At 39.7% G+C, this 14,092-nt stretch overlaps 2 protein-coding genes across 2 annotated transcripts; one reads left to right on the plus strand and one right to left on the minus strand.

Annotated features, from left to right (window-relative positions):
• Positions 1-4,853: 4,853 nt before the first annotated feature.
• Positions 4,854-8,111, minus strand: LOC118783228 (B-cell CLL/lymphoma 7 protein family member B-A-like). Its single transcript, XM_036536988.1, has 6 exons — positions 7,971-8,111; positions 7,051-7,126; positions 6,639-6,741; positions 6,374-6,538; positions 5,930-6,009; positions 4,854-5,702 (listed from the first exon to the last, which is right to left on the minus strand). The coding sequence occupies exons 1-6, from the start codon at positions 8,060-8,062 to the stop codon at positions 5,616-5,618; spliced, it is 603 nt and encodes a 200-aa protein (XP_036392881.1). The 5' UTR covers positions 8,063-8,111; the 3' UTR covers positions 4,854-5,615.
• Positions 8,112-8,926: 815 nt separating this feature from the next.
• nsun5 (NOP2/Sun RNA methyltransferase 5) lies at positions 8,927-13,748 on the plus strand. Its single transcript, XM_036537266.1, has 10 exons — positions 8,927-9,153; positions 9,594-9,713; positions 9,833-10,004; positions 10,198-10,306; positions 10,539-10,677; positions 10,774-10,889; positions 11,028-11,206; positions 11,440-11,644; positions 12,999-13,154; positions 13,518-13,748. Exons 1-10 carry the CDS (start codon positions 9,061-9,063, stop codon positions 13,672-13,674), a joined length of 1,446 nt encoding a protein of 481 aa, XP_036393159.1. The 5' UTR covers positions 8,927-9,060; the 3' UTR covers positions 13,675-13,748.
• Positions 13,749-14,092: the final 344 nt, after the last annotated feature.

Raw genomic sequence — 14,092 nt, forward strand, 5'->3', positions numbered from 1 at the left:
CATTTCTATTGGCTTTCCTGCTGTTGTGCCCCAAGCAGCAATATCCGATTGGCTCTTATACCTATCCATCAAATGTCATTGCCGTATTTGTCCCACCCATACTGGTATATCCCCGCCCCCGGTTGAAGGATTTTGTGTTAGGTTGAAATGAAGGGTTAAAGGTCAGGTGGTGACAACCGAGAGAGTCGAATTGTTCGTCCGTCATCGAAGTAATAATAAGATGTCGTGATTTCGAGTGCATTTTGATGCGTCTTGCAACTCTAAAGTTGACGTACGTCTCATTCTGAAATGGCAACGTATAAGAAATTGATTTGGAGACAATGGCGTTTGCGACAGTCCAGTTCATATTAACGACACAAGCATATTAAATAAAAAATACACACGTTATTTAACGAACCACGTTGTAATCCCACAAGTTTTACAGTGACTGGTGTTTACTATTCACTTGTGTAGTGTTGTGTAGAATATCTCCTTTGTTTTCTCTCACAATGAGCTCCTTGGCTTGACCAGCAGCTGTCCATTGACAACATAAGCTGCAATTCAATATTTACTGCTTACCTTCTTACCTTATAGTCACATAACGTGCTCTAACTCAGTATTTGGCAGTAAAGTTACTATAACCCAAAAGTTTCTCTTTGCTACTTTATATGTACATTATGACCGTCTGTTTAGAATTATATTGTTCATGGGTGGGATTTTTGGGTAATGCACTGTATGTGAAGCTCTAAACTGTGCATCAGGTAATATGAAGGTTCCACTGAAGGATACATTTCACTGGACTGGAAATGGTGCTCCCCACCTGTGCACACTCAAGTATGGCTTCTTGGGCTCAATAAGTAGTCTCATCCATAGTCCGTCATTGGAAAGGCTGCAGGCTTTTACAATGAAAGTAAAAGACAAACAATAATGTTGTAAAGATGCCAAAGATAATGAGTATAAGAATATATTCCTTATGTTTCATTTTTTTAGGACAACAACAACAACAATACTATTACTACTACTACTACTAATAATAATAACAAAAAACATGTTTTTGACAACCAATGGTGATTCAGGGGAGTCAGCACACTAGACTCTGATTGGTTAAGCACACAGTTACTATCTCTTGAAATCATTAAAAGATTTTGTGGGCCCAGGATGTTGTATTGTCAGTGCAACAGTCAGGAAATAGGGCTGAACATATGATTGCTAGTCCAGTCAAGTGGACCTCACTGGATGGCACTCCTGAGGTTCTGTTTTTCAGACATTGATGCAGTGCTGCTGTTAACGTCTTTGAGAGCACTCACATCCCCAGAATTTATGTTAATGCCTTCTGAAAAGCTTCTGGAGAGAACAGTGCAGTGACACTCTGAATTAGATATTTGTGAAGGCAAGTGGAGCAAACTCTGCAATCCTACTACTTTTTTTTATATTACATTGCATTGCCTTATTGTCATTTAGCAGACACTTATCCAGAGCAACTTACAAAGTGCATCTAATAAAGTGGCATTAAAAGTTGCACAAATAGGACACCACTAACTGCATATGGCCAAGCATCAGTGCCACACATAATGTCACAATGGTGTGTGTATTGATCAACATGTAACTGCAACGCAATACATGAGAAAACAAAGGAACCATACCATTCCAAATACAATGCACTCTGAAATAAATCTCCACATGAAAAATTAGCCTAACCCTGAAGACCACTTCCATATATATATATATATATATATATATATAATTACACATAATTCAATTTGGCCATTACATCATATGACCTACTAGGGGGTTGTAACTCTATCATTGTGATCTAGCCAACCAAAAAGATACACTGCAGCCAGTGATTTTTGGACAACCTCCTAACTTCTATTGTTCTGTAAACATCATATGACCAGTATGTTTACATGAAAGACGAAATGTACATCTCAATAAGACATGGAATCAATTGTTATGTAATTACAATGTAGTTAAAAGCATTGTGCGCTTTCTGAATTAGTTCAAACTGGCCTTGTGATTTTCAAATGGCCCTGTTCCTCTTTAGAGTATGTGATATGTATCTCTTTGAGCTTTCAATGTGTAAAATACAAGGCCCTGTGGATGTTGGAAACTACCAGGCAACAGCAGCTGTCATTCCTGTAAGAATACCAGACATCCAGGGAAAGAACCTAGGAGTACAACATTGGTTAATAGGGATTAATAGGTATATTTCCTAGGTAACTTGATGCATGAAACACCACAACAGCATCTACAATAGAATTCTCTCCTGCAATAAGTTAGTGGGACCCCAGGGAGAGTGTCACTGACTGCAAATAGGTACCAGTAACAGATCTTACTGCACACACTCGCACACCAACAGGATTTTTTTTTCATTTAATGTTCATTTTACAGTGTACTCTCATTCCAAAAAATATAGTTTGTCGATTCCCTGGCTACATTGTCATTGGAGAGACATATCTGGATGACAAAACAAGCCTGTTTTGACTGATATGGAGCCCCATGGTAAGAAAATCCACACAAAGCATGGTGTTATATTATATGTTGATCAATTATAGAGTGTTCACATAATGCAAGCTTCTGTTGGCCACAGAAACCAAAAGGCTGTTATATTACCCATACAACATCAGTTTCATCTTCTTTCTTGAAGAATGACTGAAGGCTGAAAAGTGAAAAAACCACAACAGTGAAACAGATAACAGACAGCTAACGCATAGGAAAAACAAGACAGATAACAGATGTGCACCTGCTAAGGAAGCCATGGTACTGGAATCAGATGTAAACACTTCTCTGGTTTTAATGAAACATACTCTTTATATATACAAATCTATAAGTTCTCCTTATAACCCCAGTCAGACACAGCTATTATCATTGCTTTAGATTTAATGTCATGACCTGTTTATAACTGTCTTTGCAACATAAAAAAACAAAGTAGGCAAGTGTTTCCAGTGCACACATCAGCTTCTTTACACTATTGCAACTTCCCCAAGTATTTTTGGTAGTTAATTTAGTGCTATTTGCCATTTATGTATGGTTGTGATGGTACTAACAAACGCTTTGTTAAAACTGTGCTAATAGATGTCCATGTTGTTACGATAGCACACATGCTGTAAGGGAGAGCACATACTACACATAATCAAGGAATTTTCAAAAGAATCAAGTTAGTCTTGCCCCAATGCATAAAGGTGAGAGAAGAATTGTATTTTCAATGCACATTCTGTCCAATTTGAAACCCTTTTTGTAGATCAATGTACTTAATTTTGAATTATCCCTATAGTCTTAAGATCATTCATACCAGCTATCATGTTGATTTGTTAAACCAGTCATGACCAGATGTACAAAACACTTGAACATCCAGGCATGACTGATGTAATTCAGCAAGGCCAGTACGTATCTTAAAGTGTAAGGGTCGATGTGTTTTTGTGGACTAAACTACAAGAGACTTTATTACAAATTGTAGTTTAGCATTTTAAAACACCCAACTGAGTGGATTTCAAAGAGAATTTATCAGTTTCCTGATTTAATCCTGTGATTAGCTATTTTGTAAAAATGCAAGCAGCCAAGAGACGTTTCATAGGTATTTGAACAACGATCACACAAATGTTGTAAGAAAAAAAAATATTAGATCAACAAATTTGGGAAATTTAGTATTTCCCTTCTGATGTTACCAACTTTGAGAAATCACCATGTTAACTGAAGACCAAGAGTAATCAACAGAAAATGGTTTTGATCAGAGGGTGAAGACATTAAGGATGAAACTGTAATTCCAATGTTTATTCACATTTTTAAAGGCAGAAGAACTAACATATTCATGGTGTGTAATTGTCATCCTTAATGATGCCTTCACTAATAATGGAGAATACCATGGATGATGTTTGAGAAAAACACAGACGATCATTAATCCAAATCTGTAGATCTTTTATAACATTCTTTGTTCTTGTCAATTACAGAAAAATACTTTGTCAGTTTTGAAAAAAATAGTTTTTACAAACTATATTCCAAAATTCATTCTCATTACAAAAAAATAAAAACAAAGAAATACTCTGAGGACACTACAGATCAAACAAAAAGGAATATTTCTAAAAGAACAAATTGTGCAGACCTATTCTCTCTTAGAACATTACAGGCCTATGAGGACTCTTTGCATCAAAAGATTTGCAGATACTGCAAAAGGGAGATGTAATAAAACGTATCAGTATATGCAACGTGACTAATCAAAGATTTTGTGTACAAAAATGCATAGCTCAGCTTTAACCAAAACCATTTTGCCTTGAGTATAACTTTCCATGGAGAGTAGTCAAGTGGTAAAACAAGAACATATTGAACATCAAACCTTATATTTCAAATGCAGGCAAATACTTACGGCTGCCAATATTTCAAATATCAGTATTTTTTTTAAACCATGTATTTGTTGGCCCAATATGCTGAATCTGTGACTCAATATGGGTATTTAACTAGCAAACTACCCAGGAAACACTGGTAAACTAACGGTGCTGTGTCATCTGTAGCTCAAGAGAGCAGGCATCATGTTTAGAAGTGATGTCAGATTAAGTGCTTAAATTGTTTTCAAAAGTGAGCCACTAATACTGAGAACCTGAAAGCCATTTGGGAAAAATTAGGTAATGTAATAACGCCAGTTAAGTGGACCAAATAAGAAACAGACAGGATACCTGCACAGTTCAGCTTTTCAGATGCAATAAAATGCCATACCAAATTGTTTCATAATTTAAAAGTGCTAATTTAAAAAATATATACCAACAACACTCTGTATACATGCTAAAAAGAGAAATATTCACTGAAACAACTCATTCTCATGAGATTATTCTTCTTGAAATACATGAATCCAAATTATATTAGAGAGCTGTACTGGTATTTTGAAGGTGCTATGACATTAGTGAAATTTGATATGTATTGAAAGGACAGTATCTTAGGTGTCTTTTAAATTGAAAATAAATATGCAAATGTGAAATATGTTTTAAATACAAAGCAGATCCATAAGCAAGCCCATTGAAACAATATGTTAACAACTAAAATAGCCCTGGTCCTGAATAATTAGTGTAAAAATGTCAGATGTCCACAATATGAACCCATTTTGAACTTATTTTCTCCGTGTTTTATAATGAGCGTTTCTCAGACTATTCTAGACCCTGTACAGTAAATAGAGGTCATTTGAAACTAACATATTAATTGGTGGGTAACTGGTTTTGTCTTTCTGAAAAGATTTAGCTTTGATATATTAAATTAAACATCCAACTGACAATGATCAAAATACATGCACTGACAATCAAACATATTCATATTAAATTTTGACTCAAGGCTGAACAGGAAACAAACCCTTTAAAATTATATATCAAGCATGACTGCTGTTCAACTGTTTGTTCCAAATTGCTTATTGTTTGCAGATGATAGTCATTTGCTGTTTGTACGGGGTGTCTCCAGTGAAACAGCACCTAAGAAATTCTGCCATGATGCAACACTTGCAAAAGAAAATGTTCTTTTGAAGTACCCTTTCCTGGGTGTATTTAATATACACTCATTCTGCTGAATACTGAGAGGTGTGGATCTTGGTGTGTCTTTGACAGCTCTTCCCAAGCATAAAGAGCAGCGCAATTTGCTAACTGATTAAAGTCTATTGTAAGTTAGCTCAGAGTTGTTGCCTGTAGGACTGGGTTCTGCTCTGTACAAACTTTCTTCAGTGGTGGTGCTCCTGAACATTCCTCTTCCTCCTGAAGAAAAAAACAAGACACAATGCAAGAAAAGGAAGCTATGAAACATGTACACATAGAACAGCTAAGCGATAAAGATAAAAGTTCTTTATCGCAATGAGAAAGTGACACAGAAAGTGCAACATTCTTATTATAGGTTATAGTGAGTTTTCCCACAGCTATTGTAGAATGCTCATGTCCTTTAACCATCCTGAGCAAGTTACACTGAGGGGGAAAGGGTGCTTTACCTGAGCAGTGAGGGGTAGTAGGTCCTCCTTAATCAGTGTTGGTGGCTCGTCAGCAACATTACATATCTGCAGTGATGGCCCTGGGTGCAAATTCAAAAACAAAAAAAATGTTGAAACATGACATGAGGCTGTAATACACTATAAGTATGTGACTTATTCTGTGAGGTGATAACACAAATAATGTTTAAAGAAAAAGCAGAGACGCAGTAACAGAATGTGAAAAATGTACAGGTAAAACTGACATGATAAACAACAAAACCTCCTTGAAAAACCTTTTTCAAGGGACACTACAGACAAACAGACACTAAGTGGTAGGAGTGTTCGTCCTTCAGCTCTTGCTCTTGTGCTGTCCATTTGTCAGTATCAAGCAGAAGTGTACATTACGGGTAATGGAGCTCTTAGAGTGAGAGCGTCTGTGTGCGCATTACGGTTCTGCACCCTCACCCTCCATGCTCTCTTGGCCCAGCATGGGAGGCTGTGAGTCGTCTGTGCGGAAGTCAGAGGTATGGGCGGGGCTGACTGGCTCACTGGCCTGCGGGCTGGAGTTGCTGCTACTGTCAACTTTGGGCTGGTAAATGTCAGACAGGGAGCTCTGGTTGCTGTTCTCATCTGTGACAAAACACAAACGATGAGGAAGAGAACAGGCCTCTGGAGTGCAAAGGACCAAATTCCTCTCAGAGTTACCTTAACCATTAGGATATTTCCCTACCCTGGAAGTCCAGCAAGACTGAGCGAGCATTTTCTGAGACCGTGTCTGCAGAAAACTTCTTGAGCCCCCTTGCTCCATCTACATTGACTTTACTCCTGTCTTTCTGTAGGGAAAAGCAATGGTGAAATGCAGAGGAGAGAGAGAGTAGTTTACTTTCAGATCTGTGTAACACCACATTTGTTGATCACAATCATTTGCACAAATGATATGTCAATAATTTGCACTCATTCAACTGAAACGCCTTTATGGGGTGAAAAATAATGGTTGCATTGTGACACAATTGATTAAATAGTACGACAGTGTGGTAATTGTGCCTGAATAACATAAAATATAGTCCACTTATGATGGGTATAAATTATACCCATTATTCAGTTACAAACCCTTTATACAGGTATAAAATAACTTATCCTACCTCTTTTGTGTCTACTACGGGCACCCACTTAAATATTTGCAAAGATGTGTCCCCCACAGTCACCCACTTCTTCTCCCTAAGAAAAACGACAGTACTTTTATGATTAGGGCAATTGTCAATATATATTTACACAGAACATGAAGAAATCCCTGTACCACCTCCTTTTCAATGTAAATGTCCAACGTTTTGGGTCTTTGTCCAAGAAAGCCACATCATCATATTTTTGATTACATCTAACCTATATGGACATGCATCTATCTTTAACTGACTGATACAAATAGATAAATAGAGTACGTACGGTCATGTAGTATAGGAGAAAATATTAAACTTATATTTCGTTACCTAAGTTTCGTCAAACCATAATTTTTCAATCAGTCATCAATAATAACAGCTAATTGCTTAAAGTGGAGTAATGAGTTCTGCTTCCACAAAATAATGTAAGGTAACATATTATCAAATTAAACACGAAGTGTAAAGTTCGATGACAGGCGTTTGAATCGGGTTGTGATAATCCTTATCTGCTACCATTATCTGGCCGAGTAGTCAGCTGTATGTCTTCAAACTTGGGTTCTCTAAGGAATTCACAATGAGAAGAAAAAAGATGGATCTCTCAATAAGATATTAGCAACTCCAACATCCACATAAAACATAGCGGAATTGCTGTCCTCTAAATCTCATTTTGACAGCTGAACACTCCTTTGTTTTACGCAATCCTCCGAATCAGCCTTTCAAAATCCTCAAATTGATACCACGTCTCAACAAGAAGCCACTAATCGATTGGACGGTTGGTTTAACTTTCTTGTTATTGGCTACAATTACTGTCATTGCGTACCAAACTCGTGCCTACTTCCTGCCTACTAAAGTTTCTGTTTAAGAAACGTTTATAAGATATTTCTCTCGTTCCGTTTATTTTCACTTACCATCTACGAACCCTTTCTATAGCCGCCATGACCTTCTTAATGTCATCTTTAGCGCGACTTCGGGTCTCGGCTCGAACTGACCGTCCGGACATGTTTAAAGCTTGCAGTACTCTATCTTGGTCTCTTTTCCGCTTTTCTTATTCCTTCTCCGAGCGAATCGCTTTTCGCTCGTTAATCGTACGCATGACCTCGCGATACTTTACCACCCACTCGCTTGCCCTCCCAGTGGAAAGAACGCCCTCTGTAAGTGCTATGAGGTCGTTGACTGAGCGCAAGTGGAAAGTAGTTGTGAAAATCGGGCTGACTGCATTTGCTGCTTCTGAATACAAATTTATGCAGCATGTGGTTTTGGTGCGAGACATAGATAAGCCAAAAATAAAACTGATTCAGGGAAATCTACACTGCAAATATCAATATGGGCAAGTGTTTAGTGCTTTATAAGCACTAAAGTTTATAAGCTTTCACCCTTTTTTTTGCAAATCGGCAACAATACAGATATATACAGATAATTTTGTAGACCATCCAAGTATATTCCAACAAATGAAATGCCTTTCTGTCAAAACCATAAAAACTTAAACCTATCTTGCGTGAAACACATGATAGTTTCTTAGAAGTTGTGCACACAAACACAACAGCTTAGCAATAGCAATCATCTGAGACAAATATGAAGAAATACTTAGACGTATATGTGTGTGTGTATGTATATGTATATATAAATAGCCAACTATATATAAACATGTATGAAATGGAAACTATGTGCATACGAAATTTTTAATTTATAAAAAAAATTAATATATTTTTTAAATAAATATTTTAAATGATTGAAACTATACTAAAAACTACATTGCCTGATTTATTCATTGGCCGAAGTTCTTCAGCGATGACTGACGTCAATCGATGTGTCGCGAATGAAGTTGAGTTTGCAGCAGTCCGTAAAGGGATTTATGTAAAGGAAATACACGCGTGAGGCAGTGCGGGCATGCAGGATTTGAATGGAATTTTCTTGCAATCAGCATTTCAACTAACATTCAAGTAATTATACCTATGTAATAAATATCGATTGACTGGGGATATCTCTAACTTGCTAGCTATGGCTTTATATTTAAAAGCCGCTGAGATTCTTGACAAAGTGGAGCGTAAAGAGGGGGCTGTGAAAACTTTGGTGTACGACAGTAAATTTCAGGTAAGACGATCTTTTTTCTTCATTTCTGGCACTTTTTGAATTTGATCATTTTATTTTAATCAGTGGGAGTCTCTTGAATAGCCACAGACTGTCATACTGTGGCTTGAATAGCCACAGACTGTCATTTGGCGTTGTAGCTGATTCGCCTCCTATACTAGCTTACTGTATTTCCTAACGGTTTGCTAGATAGGTCACAGTTTTTCATTCAAGGAAAATGGTTGGCAGTTAGCTGACCATTATAGTAGCCTACTGCAGGTTTGAAATTGATGCTGGCAGCCAGAGCCCCTGTCAAATACTTTTAAACTACTTTTAGTCAACTAGCTACTATTAAGTTGATAATCAAATGAAATCTGGCTGTAAACAAAACACTTGGCAATGTATGGTAACTGTGATACGCTGTTAAACAAAGTAATGTGTGTGCTTGACTCTGTTTCTCTTAGAACATCAAGCAGCTCTTTGCCTTGGTCTGCGAGACACAGAAATTCTCTCCTGTGCTTGAGGACATCATCACCACAACCAAACTGCTGAAGGAGACAAAACTCAAAATGAACCTAGCCAAAGTAACTGATTTTATACTAACACTGGGGACTTCAGTGCATCTCCTTAAGATGAATATTATTGGGTTGTCACCACAACTTGTCCACAGCTGACATAACAACTACTCTGCATCTTTCCCCAGGTTCTTGTGTACGATTTCCTGATTGGACAGGGGTTGAAATGTGGTGGGAGCTGGAAGGCTATGATGATGAAACATAAATCCCGATTGCAATCCACACTGGCCCGCTTGAAGGTCCAGAGGAAGGTCAGCCGCAACCAGGACCTGTTGTCCACAAGCAGTCAGCAGGTTGAGGGTGCGTTGTTTTGAGTATCACAATGGCCACAAATTGTTTTGGGTACGTTAGACTGCAAATAAATACCATTATTTGTTCCTTAGACTCAGGAGAACTATCAAAAGTCAGACATTTCAAAGGATATCTGACCATGGATGTTTCATTAAAAGAGGTCATGTAACTTGAAATGAGCTTGTACCCCTCTGCTTCATAGGTGATCAGTTGCCACGGTATGTGCGTGTGAACACATTGAAGACCACTGTGGGAGATGTCATTGACTACCTGAAAAGAGAGGGTTTCTCATACCAGGGACAAGCCAGCAGGTCAGTCCTGGTACCCCTGTATCACATACACATAAACATCTTCTCAGGAAGTAGAGTGGAGCCTTCTGGGATTTTGTTTCTGACCTGGGTCAGGATATGTGACATCGACAGGAATGCATATGCAGTTCTGAAAATGATATAACCCTGCCCTTGTGGCCTAATTCAGGGTTGATGTCTTCCTGCGGAATTTTATGTACGAAGTACAATGGTTACTATGTTGTGTATTCTGCAGGCTTGGAGACCTGACCAGTCTGTCTGGGAAAACGTTTCTGTCTGATCTGCACCTCCCTGATCTGCTCGTCTTTCCTCCCAAAATGGACTTTCATGCTCACTTTCTCTACCAGGCAGGACACATCATTTTGCAGGACAAGGTCAGTGCCTGGTCTATTCAAAAAGCAAATATATCCGTTGACGTGGACTGAGTTCCATCATCTCACTTCTTGCATCTCCGTCCTGTGTCACTGCAGGCCAGCTGTCTCCCTGCCTACCTCCTAAACCCCCCTGAGGGGGCCCACGTCCTGGATGCTTGTGCTGCTCCCGGGAATAAAACCAGCCACCTTGCTGCCATCATGGGCAACAAGGGGTAAGGTCCATTTCGCTTTCAAATTTAGATACAGATTTCTAGTATGTATTCTAAATGCCCAAGTCACCGTCCATTTGAGTCAGCCAATACTTTTTCGCGAGTAATGTCTTATCATCCTGTCCTTATCTCATCAATCAGGAAGCTGTTTGCCTTTGACCTGGATGCAAAGCGTCTGTCCACCATGAGCACCCTCCTACTTCGTGCTGGTGTCACATGTCAGCAGCTGGCCAATCAGGACTTTCTGAAAGTGAACCCAGAGAGTCCTGAGTACAGCCAGGTGGAGTACATACTACTCGACCCATCCTGCAGTGGGTCAGGTAGGGGCTAATGATTGTTTTGATTTGGGCATATGTTCGAACTGTGAGTGTAGCGCAGGGTGGTGTGTGACAGGATGTGAGTGTAAGGGAGACTGCATGTGACAGGGCAGTAAATGTATGTACGTATCTCATGTATGCTGTGTGAGAGTGCTGTGTGTGTAATGCATTGTGTGTGACAATGCTGTGTCTGTAACTCAGGTATGGGGCGTGACAGTGCTGTGTGTGCCTCTCAGGTATGGTGTGCCTGCAAGACAGCCGCTCAGAACCCCAGGAGGAGGCAGGACGATTGCAGGCCCTGGCAGCGTTCCAGCTGCGCTGCCTGAACCATGCCCTGCGATTCCCCCGTCTGCAGCGTCTGGTGTACTCCACCTGCTCCATACATACACAGGAGAATGAGGAAGTAGTGGCCGCCTGCCTGCAGCAGAATAAGGGCTACAGGTAATGAAAGAGAACACTGATGGAGAGGACTCGCTACAAGCAAGATTATGACTGCAGTTAGGATGGGGTCACAACACATCACACGCACGCACTTCTTGCTTTGTTGCTTTGATTTGGCCAGGGGTAGATAGACGTAAACACTACAGTCAGTCCTGGTGCAAAATGAGGTATTTTGTTATTGTTGCTGGGTGGAGAACCCAGATATGGTGAAATACTACATGTCAAGATATGAATTCAGAGAGGAGATCATTTTATTTCAAGCTCTACCACAACATGGTGTTCCCTTTTTTTGGAGTTGGAATTGATTTGCAGATCAATTAAAATAGCCACGTAATAATATTTGTGAATTTGTGCTGCTGAGCTGTGGCCCTCTGGGGCCTTAATCTAGCAGGTTGTCAGGGTCTATTCCACAGAACTATGAAGTTTTGAACTACTAGAAGTTTTAGAGAAACCGAACTGAGTCAGTTAGGACAGAAGCTGAATTCAGTATGGTAAGCGACTGTTTGGCTCAAAGAAATGTCCATCGCTGCCCATGATTGTCCATAGCTGTGACTCGTGTAAAAGTCCTCAGCGTAACTCTTTGAGAATGGATTTCAGCCTAAATTCATTCTCGCCAAAACGTTGCATCTGGAAATGTTCATAAAGTCATGTGACTTTGTACGGATGCTGTAAAATAACTTGCAGCAAAAAATTTGGACAGACTTTCAGATGGAAAACAAAATGTGGCATTAGTCATTGCAGTGAAGGTCATATGATGTTGATGAACGTGCATACTAATGCAGGACTCCAAATATGGATGTAGGCATCTCATTTGGCCTTTTCACAGCTTTTCCTGTGCGGTGAGTTTGAGGCATAATAACAAAATTGCCATCCATTATTATGACCAGTGTCACTACACTATATTTGGACATTTTAAGATTGAAGTCCCATAGCTGCATTTTTCAAGTTCTGTAGTGTTGTCACCTCTTTATTATGGGATTGGCATTATTCCTTTGTGTCAGTGATGTGACTGGACTGTAATCAGATCGATTTCAAACAGATTTTACACAGACGGCGAATTACAAGCTTATTTTGGTCATTCGTGACCTGCACCAATGATTTTCTTTGAACATCCTCTCAAGTTATTAGGAGTCCTCATTAGTACTCTCAACTTTGTACCTTTTTATGAGTGATCAAAAGATTGAATGCTTTATGAACTATTTTCTGAAAGATTCTACACTTCTTAGATAAAGTGGACTTATTTTATTAGAAATTTCCACACTTAACTGTCCCCACTCTGAGGACTTTTCAGAATGCTGGCCCAGGACTCAGTAGGCCTGCTGTAACTGACTGCCTGCCATCTTCCCCTGTGTAGGCTGGTGCCTCTCCTGCCAGAGTGGCCTGAACGGGGGCTGGAGCCTCTAACGCAGTGCCTGCGTGCCAGCACCGCCAAGACCCGCACCCACGGCTTCTTCGTGGCCATGCTTGAGCGGCGCACCCTTGGGGAAGAGGAGAAGGGCCCACAGATACAGTGAGTGCAAGCATGCTGCTCAGTCAGTTTGATATGCTGTGGTTGGAAATTTTCAAAACAGAAAAGGATCTTTAAATGGCAAATAATCACCATTATGATGTACAAAAATAAATCCAGCAGATCCAGGAATTCATAATGGTACCTTACCAAAATCATTATTACATTTTTCTGCTAACAATGTATTTGGTTGTCCCAAATGGTCCATTTTGAATCTGAACTAGTCATGAAACTGGAAAAAATATGCTTTTGAGTCTGACCTCTCATTCTGACTGCAGGCTGCATTACTCAGTTTTAGTCTATTAAAGATCTATGGGCCAAACATGATGGTCCGAGAATAACAGCATTGGCCTCTGTCCCTCACAGACCCCTAGTCTGTGCCACATCCCCAGAGGATACCTGTCTCAGTGAAACAGAGGTGGCAGCACAGGAGACCAGCTGTACTGAGACACCACCAGAGAGACTGAAGACCAAGAAGAGGAAGAACAAAAAGAAGAAAAAACCCAAAGCTGAGGGTGATTGAGCGGTTATTAAACCAGGACATCTACAACAGAAGAGCTTGGCTCATACTAACGTGTGGCTCAGCCTTTTGGCAAGGACAGAGACTGCAGAAGTAAAGTGCTAAAATAAATGTAAAGTACAGTAGTTGATCCACGCAGTGCAACCCAAGAGGTGTAATGTCACATTTTTATTTAAACCCATTTAAATTTCATGACATCGTAATGAGCAGAGAGCAAGAGAGGAAAAAGATATTTTACACTGCTCCAATCTGCACATTCATTCTCCGTTTCCATAGTCCAGCAGGAATGATCATCAGAGGAACAAACAGAGCCACAGCGGCTGACATACAGGTACACGCATACACACGCACGCACGCACGCACGCGGCAACAGCCCTACCTACACAGGCCTACTCCAATCAGTCTCAGTCACAGCACAGCT

The sequence above is a fragment of the Megalops cyprinoides genome, chromosome 9, assembly GCF_013368585.1.
Source record: "Megalops cyprinoides isolate fMegCyp1 chromosome 9, fMegCyp1.pri, whole genome shotgun sequence".
NCBI lineage: Eukaryota > Metazoa > Chordata > Actinopteri > Elopiformes > Megalopidae > Megalops > Megalops cyprinoides.